This window comes from Sander vitreus, chromosome 11 (genome assembly GCF_031162955.1).
Source record: "Sander vitreus isolate 19-12246 chromosome 11, sanVit1, whole genome shotgun sequence".
Lineage (NCBI taxonomy): Eukaryota > Metazoa > Chordata > Actinopteri > Perciformes > Percidae > Sander > Sander vitreus.
Genome location: NC_135865.1, coordinates 7572326 through 7590656, shown reverse-complemented (window position 1 = coordinate 7590656; position 18331 = coordinate 7572326). Strand labels below are relative to the sequence as shown.

The 18331-nt window shown below is 40.7% G+C and overlaps 1 protein-coding gene across 2 annotated transcripts in view; it reads right to left on the bottom strand.

Annotated features, from left to right (window-relative positions):
• The window catches only part of ube2f (ubiquitin-conjugating enzyme E2F (putative)), a 46124-nt gene extending 34341 nt beyond the window's left edge, over positions 1–11783 (bottom strand). The window contains exons 1-3 of one of the 2 annotated variants that reach the window (XM_078263267.1): positions 11548–11782; positions 6116–6303; positions 4995–5024 (exon numbers count right to left, since the gene is read on the bottom strand). In XM_078263267.1, coding sequence (XP_078119393.1) covers positions 4995–5024; positions 6116–6230 — 145 coding nt within the window. In that variant the 5' untranslated portion in view covers positions 6231–6303; positions 11548–11782. Of the gene's footprint in view, positions 1–4994; positions 5025–6115; positions 6304–11547 lie in introns of both variants that reach the window. The other variant, XM_078263268.1, reaches the window with a different exon arrangement.
• Between the last annotated feature and the right edge of the window lie 6548 nt (positions 11784–18331).

The following is an 18331-nucleotide window of genomic DNA, read 5'->3' as shown; positions in this document are numbered from 1 at the left end:
TGCACTGATTCGCTAGTCAAGGGCTAGCACTCCACCAATCAGATTGGTCATTGAGTGACACTGCCCACTGGCCGATTCAACAAGTCAAATCGGCTAAAATGGATGCCGACAGCTCCTCCGACTGACGACGGCACGGAACACACCGAACTGACTCGAGTCACCGACCTCGCCAGACTGTCCGACGGCCGATGAGGCCCACCGTGTCCTATATGGTTTTTCGAACGCACCACTGCTCACTCAGAGTATATATATGATGAGATCAGATCCCCTCCTCCTTTTTTCCTGAGTTCCTGTCTGCCCGTAACAGTGAAAATCCATCAGTGTAATACAGCAAGTCCAGATCCACGGCACAAAGCCAGGTTCCCATGAAGCATAGTGTTGAAGCCTCGTGAAAATCAATACTTTCCACAGGAGCATATTTCATCATTGTTGTTGGTAATAAAGCACGGATCGATGAGCATAATAGTCATGTGGGCCGTATCGTTTCTTTAATGGCGCAGAGTCAGAGTAAAATCAACTTCCCTCATTCACCTAGTCCTTCACCCAGTTGTTCACCTCAGTTCCCCAAGGGGTGTAGGCCAACAACCCCACAACTACTCGAATGCATTTCTGAAAATCTAATTTATATATCCTATACACAGGCATATGCCGGTCAGCTTCCAGTGTGCAGCAAACATACAGGCTGTAGTAGGGCTGTGCAATTAATTGAGTTTGGCTCTACCCCCAAAACAATGTAATTGAGTAAAACGATTATTTTGCACATTAAGCTTTGCAAGTAAACTCTTATATTTAGAGATGTTCCGATACCGATACTGCCTAAAACGCTGGTATTGGGAAGTACTGGAGTTTATGCACCGATCCGATACCACGTAATAAAGCCCTAAAGAAAATCTACGTTAAAGCAGTTTATTGATGTTCTTTTTCCGTTATAACTGACTGTCAAACTGCAGAATAAAAGAACGTTCTGTGGCATTCATTTGTCACAAAGAGTTTAACCTGAGCCAGACCGACAACAAAGATAGAAATAATATCACATCCATACAGGGATAGTAGTATACAGTTGTTAAAACATAATAAAATATATGACACACTGGTATCGGATCGGTACTCGGTATCGGCCGATACGCAAGTTCAGGTATCGGAATCGGGAAGCAAAAAATGGTATCGGACCATCTCTACTTATATTATCTTGTGTTCTGAATGGGGGGAAAAAATATGAAGGGAAATTTCACAGTTCAAGGTGTTTTCACTGGGGATTTGTTCAACCATTTTATTGTATTTTTAAGTTCAATAAATGCAACGTCTTTTCAAAAGTCAATGAGTAATCATGTCAAATAATCGTGTTGTCAATACTGACCAAAATAATCGTGATTATGATTTTTTTTTTTTTTCATAATCGAGCAGCCCTAGGCTGTAGAGTAGATTCATGCATGGTGCAACCCATGCGTGGTGTAGTCTTTTTTGACCCATATTGTGTAGATTAACACTGCTGAATTATCAAGCATCTTATCTAGAAGATATTTGACAGCTATTATTTCCCAGCAAACCAGTCAGTTTTCTTACTTTCTTGTCAACGCTGTGTGCTACATACACTGTTTCCTTCTCTGGCTCTCATGATACTCAGCTGTGAGGGCGAACTCATCCGACCACAAACAACAACAGGCATGCGGAGCTCAGCATAAACAATCATAATTCATTCAGCACTACTCATGCATAACAATAACCAGATGACTGAGTAATGAAGATCTGACATACTGTTATGTAAATGCTCAAATAAAAAACCCGAACTAATATAGTAGTTGGGGGACCAGTCTGAGCAAATACATCCTGAGGCCAGAAGTATAACAAGCATGAAACCCGTCCAAGGCTCAAAGCGCATGTGTTTACACTCATGGCTCATTTCCAGCTTAATACAGCAAGAAATGTATTTGGAAGAGCTGGGCGATCTGGCTAAAAATGAAAAAATATACATCTGATTCTGCCTGAATACAGTTTTAAGTATTGTTACAAATAAACTACACCTTAAAGTATCAAAGCAACTTGTCAGAACATGGAGCACATCTATGGGCTTGGTTTTGTTTTCATGCCTCGTCTCAAACAATTGTAGGAATTATTCCAATATTCCCTAATTCCCAAAACACAAAATATATTCAAAATTAGCATGTCCGAAACAATTCCTTTATATTGTCATAAAAAGGGAGAAAAAAAACAGACTATAAATGTTATAAATGTTTTCTTCCTAAATTGAGAACATTTAAAGGACAATTCCGGCCAATTTTTACATTAATCTTGATCGCTATAGCTACGCGAGTACTTTCGATAGAAAAACCCCCGACCTGAATCAGTGCAGGTAACACGGAGAAGCTTGCAGCTACATACTACAAGCGTCCCCTGAGCTAAAACAGCAGTGGTCAGGGCAAGTTTTAGAGTGCCTTTGTGCCTCTTAACAGACACAAAATGCAATTAATATGTCTGTGCCACATGAACAGGGCCCTTACGTGTCAACAAGCTGCGTTTTCAACTCAGACATTGATTAAATTCACCTACCCTGGTCCCTGTCTCGATCCTGCCGGTAGCTAGCTTGCCCTGCTAGCTGATAGCCGTTAGCCGTTAGCTGCTAGCTGCCGTCTGGTGAGTGTATTCAGACAGGCGTCTGTGATAATCATCCCAATAACAATCCACGGAGCGGCGTAGGTGTTGCTATGTCCTCCAGAGGACAGGTCATGTCACGTATTGAAGTGTATTCCCCCCTAAAAAAAAACAGTAGTGCGGTAGTAGTGTTAGCTGCTAGCTGCCCTCCGGTGAGTGTGTACAGCCAGATAGCCGTTAGCTGCTAGCTGCCGTCCGGTGAGTGTATTCAGACAGTATTCTGTGATAATCATCCCAATAACAATCCACGGAGCGCCCGGTGGTCTGGTGGATGTCCTGCATAGGACAGATCATGCCTTCGCAGCGAAAGGTTTAGATTATTTCCCCCTCAAAATAGGTAATTGAGCACTCTAGTGGTTATGACCATATCAGTGACTATGTAACTACATGGAAACGGGATAAACGATGTCTGTGGCTTGCACAGTAATAGCGTTACTGAAGCTTAGCTGTAGCATTGTGCTGTCTCCTGGGAATTCAGTTGAAGCAGGAAAAGGTAAACAGCAGTGTGCAGATCGGAGCGTAGTGTGTGAAGAGTGACGAGCAGAGTTGTTCATAAGGGAAGAAGCTTGGAGTAACGCAACTATGGAGAATATAGCAGATATACAACACACAAAGAGCCTTTTCAGTTTGATGGTCGTCCTTATTTATTCAAACCCGAGTATACAGACGAAGATCTAGTCTCACAAGAGTTGGAAAGAACGAGACAGACAGAGGGGAAACAGGCTGATGAACTTGTTGCTCCAAGTGCAAGCTAAAGCTAGCCTTCAGTAACTGGAGGACATAGCAACCGCTCCGTGGATTGTTATTGGGATGATTATCACAGAAGCCTAGCTGAATACACTCACCGGACAGCAGCTAGCAGCTACGGCTAATGGCTATCTGGCTGTACACACTCACCGGAGGGCAGCTAACAGCTACTTCCGCACTACTGTTTTTTTTAGGGGGGGGAATACACTTCAAGACGTGACATGACCTGTCTTCTCGAGGACATAGCCACACCACCGCCGCTCCGTGGATTGTTATTGGGATGATTATCACAGAAGCCTGTCTGAATAGGACGGCAGCTAGCAGCTAACGACTAACGGCTATCAGCTAGCAGGGCAAGCTAGCTACCGGCAGGATCGAGACAGGGACCAGGGTAGGTGAATTTAAACAATGTCTGAGTTGAAAACGCATCTTGTTGACACGTAAGGGCCCTGTTCATGTGGCACAGACATAGTAATTGCATTTTGTGTCTGTTAAGAGGCACAAAGGCACTCCAAAACTTGCCCCGACCACTGCCGTTTTAGCTCAGGGGACGCTTGTAGTACGTAGCTGCAGCTTCTCCGTGTTACCTGCACTGATTCAGGTCGGGGTTTTTTCTATCGAAAGTACTCGCGTAGCTATAGCGATCAAGATTAACGTAAAAATTGGCCGGAATTCTCCTTTAAGAACACAGGAGGATACTATTTAATATACCGTATTTTCCGGACTATAAGTCGCACTTTTTTTCATGCTTTGGCTGGTCCTGCAACTTATAGTCAGGTGCGACTTATATATCAAAATATATATAATTTAACATGTTTTTAAATGTTATTTCATGCTGAAAACATTACCGTCTACAGCTGCGAGAGGCGCTCTAGGCTTGTGACAACTATATGCTGCTCCTAAAGACAACTGAGAAAGAAAAGAAACTGCAGGCGACTGCAGGTAGTAAAATACGCAGCCGAAAACGGTAATCGAGCAGCAGAACGAAAGTTTGGAGTGAGTGAGAAACTTGTGAGGGACTGGCGAAAAGGTTAGTCTTACTGCAATGAAGAAAACAAAGAAAGCTAGTCGCGCGCTGAAATCCAGATGGCCAGAGCTGGAGGAAGGAGTCCACAGATGGGTGCTTGAACAACGTGCTGCTGGGAGAGGCTCGTCAACAGTGCAGTTACGTTACGTTAACATACCGGACACCTACCGTATTCAGCCCCTTGTTCTTTGTGCTGTTGTGTAGTTTAATAACTTGCCTTTCCAGATTAAATGTCTGTTCTTGGTCTTGGATGTTGTGAAATAAATTTCTAAATAAATGCGACTTATAGTCCAGTGTGACTTATATATGTTTTTTTCCTCTTCATGACGCATTTTTTGACTGATGCGACTTATACTCCGGAAAATACGGTACTTTTTTTAAGTCAGTTATTTAGCTGTCTTTAGCAGTTTTGTCTGCTAAAGACTGTCTTAGCAGTGTTTCAGATGTATTGACTAGGAGAAGATGTGGACCTGAACAAACACTAATGTAAACATGGGGAGAAGTGCAAGGTGAAATAAACTAAACTAATTGAATAAGATCAGTGTGTATGGAAGTGCAAAGCAAAACTTACTAGGGAGATTGGTTTCAAGTTCTGCAACTTCTGTTGAGAGAAAAACAAAGAACCATGAATAAGGGTGGAGAGAAAAGGGCAAAGACAGTTGTGGATGTTCAAATTGTTGGGCTAAATCCTGGACCTTCGCAATCCTACCTACGGCACCTTTAAATAATTAAGCTAGGAAAGTTACTCTGCATAAAAGTATAATGTATAATATGCATGTTGTAAATGCATACAACACAATGTAGCAGAGGAAAAACAGAATTTGATCAGTAGGTTAAAAAAAAACAAGAACTAACAGAAAGACGTGTAAAGAGTAGGGTGTTGTTTAGCTGGTGTTGCCTCTGGGGTAAGTCTGGTTGGATTTCTAAAAGCACTCAGGTTCTCGGTTTTAGTTTCACATCGCTGACATCTCTTTTCACTGCTTATTTGCATCAGCACTTCAACACAAAAAGGCGAGGGGGGAAACTTGCTTGGTTTCTCTGTTGTTGTTATGGTGTGTCGTGCTAAGACTTTTTTCCATTGTCAGTTATAAAAACATATGCTTTGAGATGTGCAAAGTGCAATAATAAGGTACTGTAATGATACTCTGAATCAATATGGTAAAATAATATAATAAAACATAATAAAAATAATAATAATAACAATAATAAAAGTCCTAAATTTACAGACTAAAGCAAAGACAGGTGAATACCCAGAAAAGAGAAAGCATTAAGGAAAGTGGTGGCGGGCACAAGGGGTGAGAATGAGACAAATGTAAACAGAGTGACAAAAACTGAGAAGGACAAGGACATCCATGAAATTTAAAGGAGGAGAGAGGAGGTGTCTGGAAGCTGCATCTCAAGGCAACCAGAGGTACCTATAGATAAAAACCAAGGAGCAAGAGGCAAAAACATGGACAGACAGACAAAGAGGAAAAAAGAGAGGGAGGTAGGAACAGAGAAGGAGAAGCACAAACATCCATGGAGGAAGAGGAGCATGAACGCTTATATATTTCTGAAATGAAATTTCCCGGAAAACACAGTACAGAAACAATTTCTTTCTTGGCCTACAGTTTGTTTGTTTGTTTGTTTTGCTTCTGTGTACTGTCGTCATTGATGTGAGCTGACGAAATACACAACTGATGAAGTAGGTACCTTTGGTAAGGAGGCGGTCCCTGATGGAGATCCTATGGGCGGAGTCGGAGGCTCCGGAGGCACGGCCCGCCTTTCCTCCATCGTCCCTCTTCAGCTTACTGGCCAACGTAAGCATGACTTCGCTGATGTGGTCTGCCTCGGTCTGCCCCCCCGCTGCACTTTGCTGCGCTGCACTGCTGCTCAAAAGCCTGACGATCACACAACCCATAAAGAATGAATTAGACGTGGCCGGTTGGCTCAGTTGGTAGAGCGGGCGCACATATGCAGAGGTTTATTCCTCGACGCAGAAGGTCCAGGGTTCGAGTCCGACCTGTGACGGTTTTCCTGCATGTCTTCCCCCCCCCCTCTCTCTCCCCTTTCATATCTCAGCTTTCCTATCCAATAAAGGAAAAAAATGCCCAAAAATTATTAAAAAATAAATTTAAAAAAAAAGAATGAATTAGACAATGCAGAATAGAGGGGAAAAAGGCACAAAATATTCTAATAATTTAAAAATTCACTCTAGTGTCCTCTTAGTGGTGCACACAAGATGAACTCAGTCCTGTGATACACTGGCTCTCTGCCTTTAGCCAAATGTGCTGAAATAGGCCTAATGACTAACTGGGAATTTTGTTTTGAAGTATTTTTAAGATGTTTTTAAACTACAGTTTCAGTGGGGCGGCTCAATTGGAAACTGAGACTTTAGAAATATTTTTCAAATCTCCAGTTAGCTTTTAGCACCGACTTAATGTTCGGCCCTATGTAATCAGTCTTATTTTTTAGATTCTGAATTTCGCGATTCCGTCCATGAGTCTGTTGCCACAGAAACTATTGGGCTCTACGTTGATGCTGCCATCGGTGTGTGACTGGCCCCAGCCAGGCCCTCGTTGAAAAAGACACTTACCACCGGGCTAAACAACTTTTCTGGGGGAAACCCTGTTTTGTGTAAATAAACAGTAGTGTGTATCTTTTCAACTAGACCAACAGCCGCAGGTGACAAAATCCCAGATTTGAAATAAGTAGAAATGTAAATGAAAGCGTTTTGTGACGTTACAGAGCTGCCTTGGCTGCTGTTCGTTTGTCTGGTATGAACATTGTCGTTTCTACCACGCTGCTTTGTGGGATACTTATGCCGGCGTAGTGTCCAGTGGTTGCATGCTGTAATATTTCACCGGAAATAGTATGCATTTCACGTATTATTGGTTTCATACTAAGGTTTCTGACATACTCAAAAATCTCACATGCTGTACTGTTTTAGCCTACTAAATCGCATGTTAGTATGGAATTTCGGACGCCACCAATGAAGGGCTGGGTGGATGAAAAAAAACAAAAAAAACATTACAGAGAAGGGTCTTTCAATGTACATTATATCCAAGTCCAAAGTTCAGTTCTGACCAGAAAATGACACTGAGTAATCGTGTCAAATAATCGTGTTTTCACAATGATGATACATCGAAAACATATTTTGCATATTCTACAATATGGGTCACATTGCAAAGAGATAAAAAGGACAGAAATGGTTTAATGGGTGAGACACAGGGAAATAATGAGGTTTAACTCTATTCCTTCCTATACTTACTTACTAAAAATAACAACTAAGACACCATTTAATCACGGTGGAATAATGGAGTGCGTGACATCGATTAGAGGAGCCAATTGCAATTAAACTCCCTGTTGTGGAAAGACGTGTGGGGCTACAAGGTGTCTAATACTGTAACTGTTGAGTTATAGTCTTGTTATATGAGACTACCTGCAGGAAACTGAGCTATTTAATAACACAGCCTCTGAAACTTTCCTTTAGATGCAAGCCTATTTGTTACAACAAATAAAATGTATGCAGTATAAGCTAAAGGAGGTAACTTCTGACAATCTGCTCTTAAAACATTCATGACCATACTGCTGTGGTTTTCATAATGGGACCGTTGTATGCAACAGGGAACTCAGAAGTTCATAACAAAAAGATAAAAAAGAAAACACATCTTATCTTTGACACTCTTTTGAATATCTCAAAACAAAACAGACAGAGGGGAGCCTACAGAGGGGAGCGTCACAAATCCTCTAGTCTGGCTCAAAGAATGTACATTTCTGCAATAAAGCCTGACATCCTCCCCTATCACTATCTCCGCTGTCAGGCCCTAGCGCCGCCCAGGACGGTTTTGAATGGTTTAAAGAAATACAAACAAGCCAGATTGTTGGTTTTTTTCCCCTATCCCAGATCAGAATAGATAGGCGGTGTAGCCAATGTACTCCAGCGCTGACACTGCGCTGTGAGATAGGTCTGGCAATGCAAGACTACAAATTCTCTGATAGTATGAAAGGCATTTTGTCATTGCAAAATGACATCAACAGACTCCTGCAAAGTAATCAAAGGAAGCTTTGACGTCATGCTTCTGCCAACTTTCCTATTAATGCTGCAGCAGGAACCTCGTTAAACTCAGAGATGAAAGCATTCCCTCTTTGTTAGGGACGCACCGACTGTAAATTTCTCAGCCGACACCGATGTGTAGAATTTTCATTTAGCCGAGGTCGATGCTTGTTGTTTTCTTTTGCACCAGGTAACCAAATAAATAAAAAATAAAAAACAATATTAAACCATCTTTATCACACTATACCACTTTAAATGAGCAGAAATGTAATTAAACACATTCATGAACAGTTTGAGTTTCTCCAAGTTTTTGTTTTTAGTGGCGCCATTAAATGCACCATTAGGTTTACGTGAAGGCACCGTAGAGTCCCGTCAGAGCCCACATGCTTTACCTTTGTTATTTGTTTACATAACTCACTCACGATGAAGGCAAAAATGTTGCCACAACGGTGACTTTAGGGAAGCAAGATGATTTTCCAGTTCTGTTTTTCCCCCGTCATCTCTGACTCCGGCAGTGGCCATGGTGTCTGGAATAGTCAAGCTGCAGGCTACCGGTATGCTACCGCACCTGTTCTTGGAAGGTCACAAGAACATTATTTTTTGAAGTTGGGTAGGCTACTGTTGTATGAGGCTACATTTATATTGCTACTTTTCGGTTTAAAAACAAATATCTTTTGCTACGTTTACACCTCGCATTCACACTGCTCTGGCATTTCAGAGCCCCTAAACCGGAGAAATTTGAAAAGACTTCTGACCCCGTTTTGACGCCAATGTTTCGCCGCCTGATTGGGTCATGAAGTCTCATTCTCTGAGACTAAGCTATTAACGTTACCATGGCAACTACAAGCAATGGGCGGAGTATACATACGGCCTCCTGTTTACCCTGGCATTTGCATTCCCAGTATAAGAGAATGTTGATGAGATATGCGGTTTGGGCATGTTAGTTTAAACGGAGATTAGTTCTTCTACTGGAGCTACTGGAGTTTTCTTTGGCTCAAAACTCCGCTTAAAAACAAAAACGCAGCAATGTTAATGTAGTAGCCTAAATCAAACCGAGTAACACAACATAAAGGCAGCGCAAAATAGATAAACATCAGCTACTGCCATCGGCGCATGTCAACTTATTTTCCAAAAGGCCGATGACAGTAAATAGAGTGGACATTGGCCGATTCCGATGTCAGGCTGAAGCATCGGTGCATCCCTACCATTTGTAAACATGTCTTCCTGTAACTACCAATGCCATGCAACAACAAACCGCCTGAGTGGGTTTCTGCCTTTGCTGTTGCTTACTTATTTCCTGGGAGTTTCTTGTGCATTTATTGTAAATGCATTTGTAAAATTAACAATATCTGTAATGGATTAAATGTATTTTAATCAAGATGAAGCAGGTTTAGTCTGGCAAAGACAATGTATCAAAAATATTGTTTACATTACATTGTCAAATTACCTAAAAATGTAATCATCCAAAAGTTTAAAATTAGAAAGTCATGTTAAAGGTGCTCTAAGCAATGTCACGCGTTTTTTTGTGTGTCACATACAGCAAACATCTCCTCACTGCCCGCTAGCTGCCTGTCCCCTGAACACACTGTAAAAAAAAAACATGGTCTCTGTAGACAGCCCAGGCTCCACAAACGCCAACAAAAACAAACTGCGCCAACCTGCACCACCAAACATAACAAACCCAGCATTCCAGCCAATAACCGACAAGAAGGATTTTGGGGTGGGGGTTGGGGGGTTAGTGCGCGGAAGCACGGAAGCGATGGGGGGGGGGTGGAGACGGGATGAGGAGGAGGGAGGGGAGAGTTAGTCTTGTTTTGTTCGAAAATACTTCAAACGTCAACAAGAAGTGCCAGAATTCCAGAATTCAATACTGATCAGAGTTTAAATTTAAAAACAAACAATGCAGTATGTCATCATCTAAAATCACTATTAAAAGCAACTGTCAGGAAATGTCAAACTTTCAAAGACAATCACCTTGCCTGGTGCCGCATCCGTACTGCCTAACAACAACCTTGACCCACTGCATACATTACTCACTTAATGTAATATAATTCAGTCATGAATGGTTGGTCCCACTGATACCTTCTGCTGTTTTGAAAATGTTCTGTTCCCCCTAGTTTTCTGCTAAAGCCCACTATTGCTCTTTTACTGTTGTACAATTCTGTAGGTAGCGCAGAGGCCTTTTAACCTCTCCTCTCTAGGGGAGCAGCTCACTGGCATCTCTGCACTCTGTTTTCAGTGCGGAGGAGCAGCAGTAGCAGAGGGTGAAGGTCTCAGGTATCAGTGAGTCCATAAAATGTGTGTCACTGAGTCAGACTGTCAGTGACACACATTGCCCACCTGCCTCAGCTGTCAGTCACCGCACCCCCGTTTTGCTCACTGACACAACCTGGATGTGAGTCAATAAGCTGCAGGGGTAGGGACAGGGTCATGTAGGTCAAGCAGACAACATAGTTGGAAAAGAAAAGAAATGCAAACACAGGTTGATACAACTAACTAGCAAGTAAACACGCACGCATTGATGAAAAACCCTGTTGTGCAATCACACCAAACTCTCCTGGGTCTAACACAAAGGCACACATCTTTTTCATAGTAACGTTACAACAAGCTTAGCTAATTACTATAACCACGAATACACCTGTATTGGTAACGTCAGCATATGGAGTATGTTCACTTGTTTAGTAAAAAGGTGTAGCCTGTATTTAATTGTAAAATAGTCCATGTAGCTATAACTCAATGCATATACTCAGTTAACATAGTATAATACTCAAACACAAGCCAGTGCATATCCATTAAGAAACGATGAATGCTATTGTAAATACTTTTAGAAGTTAACAGTTACCACCTTGTCACTTGTACTTTTAGCTTAACCAATCGCAATAACAAACCGCTAACACCGCTAATCACAGCTAGCTAGACACAATGTCCAAGCTTAAAACATGTCTCAGCTCAGGCTTATTCCTAGCACATGTGGTTGAGTTCACTAAGAAATGTCACTTGTTTTAATTCATGAAAACGCATGCGAGTTTTTGATGAAATGTCTATGCTAGCCAGTGTTAGCTTGTGTGTTAACTGAGCGTTGCTGTACCTGCTGTCTCAGAGCTAGCGCTCCGTGCTACACCATAATCAGCCGCCCTCCTCTGTTCAAGGCGCTGTCTGCAACTCCAGCCGGAGGTTATAGGAGGCACGTCCGAGTGTAAATAACTTCCAAAGTGATTATTTGTGGGTTCGGGGTGGATATAAACTGATTGGAGAATAAGCTGTCAGAACTTCGCTCCGGTGTCATGGGCAACGGAAGCGCAGTAAATGCCGTTTGTTATTGTTGTCCGTGTAGACATGGCGGCAGATAAACAGTTCCGCAGAGCAGAAGACGAGTTCCAGTCGATTTTTGTAGGTTCAGGTCATACCATAGACCAGGGGCCTTCAACGTTTTTTAAGCCAAGGACCCCTTAACTGAAACAGAGACGGATCAGGGACCCCCTACTACATATATCGTATAAAATGAAGTTGTATTTTAAACTGGGCCTACAATAACTTTTAGGGCAGCCTAAAGCCTTTATAGATACTTTTTTTTTTGCATAGAATACCAAGCTATTCAGGCTATTCAAATAGCCTAATAATTGTCGACATGATTTTATAAACTATTTTATAAATCATGATGTGGAACAGTCAATCCTTTGGGATGAACTGTATCTGTGCTACCTTAATGACTACCTTACCTATGGGCCAGTAAGCCTATCATCAGTGGGGATTTATATTAGCTAATTATATGTTGGAATTTATTTATTTTTTTTTAAAAACGTTCAAAAATTAACAATAATTTGGAGGCCCCCCTGCAATGACTCTGAGGACCCCCTGTTGAAGATCCCTGCCATAGGGGATATTAAGGTCATACACAGTCATTAGTTCAGGTTCAGGTATGAAAATGAACATACAGTCACTAAAGAAGCCTGCTGGTACTGAGTGGATATGTTTTATTGTTGTGTTGTAACATTCATTAATATTTATGTTATTTATTTTGAATTATTACTCTAACTGTCTAACGTACATGTAGAAACAAAACCCTATACAGTACTTTACATTAGCACATTGCCCAGAATAGATTCAAATTTGTTTCCTTTCCCATCTTAAAAATAGTTAAAACAAGCTTTCTACAATCAAAAGAGATGAGAGAACATGTTTGCAGAATAAAGAGCAGTATGTATGCTGAAACTGCCTTATTCCTTGTGATTGTGCTACTCTGAACCACTGAACAGGGTTCAAGATAATAAATCTGTCCAGCAGCTGTGAAGCTTTTGTTATACGACACCATTTTATTCATTATTGTTGATCATTTATTTATTTATTCATGTATGTTTGCTTTGCTAATTACCCCAACATTAAGTAAATAAATAAACATCTTCCAAAATTCACAATAAAACTACAGAAAAAAAAAAAGCTCCAACATGAGAGAAGAACAAGAAGCATCCACATGCTGAAACCACACACACACACACACACACACACACACACACACGCACACACACACACACACACACACACACACACACACACACACACTCCTTGAAAAGTGCACAATTTGCAATGGAAAATGGAAAACTTAGACTCACTGTATGACAGAACAGCTGATTTGCTTCTTGGAGCAAACCCAGTCCACCCTAAAGTATCTGGACTATGCTGTGATTCACTCAGCCAGTTGTTATGGACCCAGGGGCATGAGGGCTGTCACTGTAAACAAGAGCATGCTATTGACTGACCTGCCTGGTTGGATGAAGGTTTTTAAAATGAGAAGTCTATTAATCTTGGAGCGGATGAATATATTGTATTTCATCTACATCCCTTTAGACAGGTGTTGGCCATCAGGCTTTCTGCAAAGCTCATATGCCAAAGGTTTTGCCCCTGTGACAATGTTATGTTCACTCTCTTCTATTTACACCCAAAACACATTGCTTTTTTTATTCAATGGATGCCGGCAGAGGACAAATCATACATCTGTGGTTATGCGAGTGGTTTCACTGTGTTGTAGAGAGCCGAATAAACTCTATCAAAAAACATTAATCAGATTAACACCCAAACAATGAAATGATAAAAACGGCCTTAAGTTAGGAGAGGTAAAGCCTTGTCAGGAGGAAGAGATGAAGAACAGAAGGTCAGAAAAACAGATGGGATCAAGAATTCTGGACAGGAAGGACAATTGTCTGAACATACTGAAGATATCAACAATTGAAACTTTCCATCCTGTCCTCAAATGACCCAATAAGAGAAAATCCAGTACTGAAGATGAAGGCATTCACTTTGAAAGAAAATCATTCTGTCACTTCAAGGTCTTCGAGCTCAACAACAGCGTAAAGAGGGAGATAAGAAACGTTTGTCGTGCTTCTCTCTCCAAAGGGGATAATTAAGTGACGCAGATGCACCTTAAGGAATTTCAGACTTCTGTTTATCATTTTGGACAGCTTTTGAAAACCGAAATGTTCATTTAGCTTTCAACTTTGATGTCTGCAGAACAGTGACTTGGAAATGATACCTCAAGTCAAAAAACAAACAAAAAAAAAACATCTGCCGTCTGCATGTCGGATACAAAAATATTAGGATTTGTCTCCTGCTGCTACAGTATGTTGTGGACAATCCAGGGTTTGGGTTGTCTCGTGGGCAAATGATTGGTCTCACCTCCCGTCTATGACTGAGATTCGGTCACTCAGTTTATTTCACTCATGGAGCAGGACATGCAAAATGCATTGTCCAATCAGTGACTCAAAAAAAAAAAAAAATCTGAGGTTGTGTTGTTTACACTCCTCACAATGCATGTGATGTGCTATTTGGTGTATTTACTTGATTTACAGTAACAAATGTTCCTGGATAGAGAAGGGGGGGCTGTATATATGATTGAAGAGGGAAACTTAATTTAAAACAATCGTATGCCTGCACTACTCTTAAAAGCATGTGTGTTTCTGTTCGTGGGGTGACTCTCTGTAATAGTTTGGAGGATGAAATCAAATTGAGTAAAAATGTCACACAGTTTAAAATGAAATACAAAAGAGCCATTCTGGAAAGGTATACAGTAAAGAGGAGGGAGGTTACAACCCATGAGAAGAGATTATTGACGGGTACAGTGTATCATTATGTATTAACTTGTTTCAGTTTTGTTCTGATCTATTTAGAAGCTAATTTTGCTTAATAAATGTACTGGATGGACAGTAGCTAAAGGATGGCACATAAACAAATTATTGAATTAGCTTTAAGCTTGTAAACATGCTAATATGTTTTAATTATTAGGCTACTAAAACAAAGCAGATGAAGCTGATGGGAATGTCATTGGTTTTTCAGGTATTTGACTGTACTGAACACAGTTTGAGCTGATAATGGCGCTAGATTAAAACTCAGAGGCTCACCAACAGCAGTAGGATGTATCCTCTGTGCACCATGGAACTCTGTTCAAATGTTCATGACAATCCATCTAAAAGATGATGAGATATTTTAGTCTTCGCTCAACTGAGATTTTTCCTATGCCTACTTCGAATAATTTCCACAGTCCTCTTACCACAGTCCTTAAATGTATTAGTTATACCACCAGTTACTCTGTATATGTACATCAATTCATTCACATCAGACTGTGACTGTGACTGCAGTGACAGTAGCCCCGGTGGCTCTAATCTTAATCATGTCAAAACAAAGTTTTACACCGGGGGCTTTGCTCTCCCTGCTGGACCACATGACCCAGATGTGAGTGTCTACTCAGTTTAAAGGAAAAAAAACAAAACTTCTCTACAGCAACATGACTAATGCACAGGTCATGATAATACATCCTGTTTTATGCTGTGTGTTCGCTTTCTGCTGTACTTTTGCTATAAGCTGTAAAGATAATAAAAAAAAGAAGACTCTGTACTCTATTTGAAATGAATTGAACATAAGAACTTAATACTTATGTGCAAGCAGAGCACAAGATTCAAAATAATGGCCAAACAAACACCGTTTGCAAGTTATGCAAAATATGTTACAATTTAAATCAAATTTCAGTGAAATTGACTGCAGCAGTTGCTTCTGAGAAGCATCTTAGTTTAGTGTTTAAGGTTAACGTCACATGTGCCAATTTGTCATTTCAGAAAAAGACATATCCAGCCCCTGACACATTGCAGGACAGACACTAGATGAGTGGCTCCTAACAGTTGTTTTCTCTTAGGGTCCCAATGGATGGCAATTTCCTAGCTGAGAGTGTTTAACTTGATAGCAATAGGGCACTGACAGAAGAAAAATGGATGGCAATAGATTGTCGCACTGTCCTCAGACATGTGGAAATATGATGTAATGTGCAATGTATGCAAGTACTAAGAATCACAGGCTCAATGCACATAACTCATCTATTGAACCATGGGAGGAATGTCACTGTCACTGTATTTCACATGAAAATGTCCACAGTAGTCAAGTAGGGCTTTTATTTGTAGCAGTGATCCAGTGAGTGGTGTTACACACATAGACAGTGAAAGAAATGGACACACCGACGCCTCAGACTTCGACGGAGACCAGTGAAGGATATTAGAAGCACTTTTCTGGTGATGACTGAGCGTTACTGCGCAGCCTCAAACTGAGCTTGAAGACGTAGATGTGACGTGAGCAACCTGTCTGAAAGTTGTAAGTCTTCTGGTAGCTGTGCCAAGAGAAATCTCAATCATTCCCAATCTTGCAGAGACGGAGCGCGTAGGTATATGTAAGGAGATAACATAGGCACAGGCTAATTATTGCTAACTAAAATGCTAGTTAACATTAGTAATTAAACTTAAACAGCTAATGTAAGTCGAAACTGCCAGCTTCTCCTGTACTGTACGGTAATTCCTCTACTATGCGACAGCAAGTCGCGTGGTTATGACACAATCGTTAGCCTATTTTTACAAAAACGTCTGCTACGGAGCCATACCGTGAGGTACAAGGTAATGGAGCCTTTTATACATTGTTATGTTTCTTTAGAAATAAACAATGGACAAATAGAGTCTTTAAACGCTTCAGATGTAAAGTCGTTCGCTGTCAAAGTGACGCCAAAATGAATGGCAGTCAATGGAATGCTAACGGCGAGTGATGGCTTGTTAGCCTCAGAATCTCCCCATAGGAGGTACGCTTTCCAGATGGTCGCTTTACCCCCTTGGTTACACAGCACTTTGGATGCTGAGATGGAAACATCTCTCCAGCAGACACACCAGACATGCTCACTGTTTGACAGAACAGCTCTGAAGTCAGTCCAACTCACTCTGCAGTATTCCAACACAACAGGAGTATAGACTTAACATGTGAGTCACTATCTTAGGAATCTCATGGAATCATTGATATAAATAGGCATAGTGCATTTGTCTTTTGTCACAAAGAAAAACGATGTAAACTCTCTCTCTCTCTCTCTCTCTCTCTCTCTCTCTCTCTCTTTCTCTCTCAGACAAATACACACACACACACTAAGACACACAGAGAACTAATAACCTCTGTTTGATTTGAATATAGGAGGAGGAAGGACGTTTTCTCCTGACTAATACAAATGAGTATACAAATGAGTTTTAACTCATATTTGTGTATTCAAAAATGCTGTATTCAAAAGTGCTGGAACGTAGTTTTGTTTGATAGTTCTTTGTGGTGGACTTTGAGTTGTGTGTGAATTATCGCTTTTACAAATTCTCGATTCATGATGACTTAACGTCATCAAAATAAATAGAAAATACGCATATGGAGCCAGAGTGTGCAACACTTTTTTCTGACTTTCAGGTCTACATCCAGTGATCACCACCTCACGACAGCCATTACTTTTCTACATCAATATTCCCTTTTATAACATTGCAAATACATATACTACTCTATAAACCTACAATGTTGATGACCAATGTTTTTTGTGTACGTCATGTGTATAAAACTGAAATCTGTGACAGACACTGAAACGCTGTATTATAGAAGGGAGGATCATATCATGACAAGACAAATTTCATAAAACAGATGTATAAAAACATATGACTTCAAGCTGAGCCTGTGGTGAAAAAACATCTGATTTCACAGGGTGGGAAGGGAATGTTTTTCCATCAATGATCTTCCAGACAATAGCACAATGTTTCTAGATCTGAGGGGAACGTTGTGCTCATACAGCTGCAACAACAGTTAGACAGAGGGGAAGGCTTGGATTCACCATGGTGCCATGTTTTTTCAAATATAAACTTGGAGCTGCATAAAACCTCACTATCCATTTGCGATGAATCACTCACCATGTAGTGCATTTAAAACGATTTTTCACTTTTTAAGATTTGTAACTTTACATTTCTTAAAACATGAATTATAATTTACTAGGATTGGGATAATAGTTATGATAAGGATGTTTTAGCCCATCACTGTAAAAAGTAGTAAGTAAACTGTACTAATATGGAATATTTCGTTGCAATATTCGAGGGTTTGTCCAGTCAGGTAGTTGCTTCACGGTTATCAGTGACGGACAGAACTTTTGCTCATTTATTCCAATATGGTGCACTGCACTGCACGAATCAAGAATCAAACAGGTAATAAACATTGTGATAGCTACTAACACAAATTTACCGTTTTTGATCAATGATACTGTCAATGATGATGATACTTACCACACACATACACACACACAGAATTGTGTGGTATGACTAAAGGCTAACAATAAAATAAATTAAAAAAACTGACAACTTTCCGCCACTGTGCTACCAGGTGCGAACCATACAAACATGCCCACTCACAACACCATGCATTGCTCATAGGTCATTGCCTCTAGTCATGCCAGTGGCTACCAATAGCACAACTGAAGGCTGAAGGCTGCACTGGGTTTGTGACTAATGTCTCCAGCATGGACTAAGATTGAAAGAATGTGGATAAAGAAAATAAAAAAT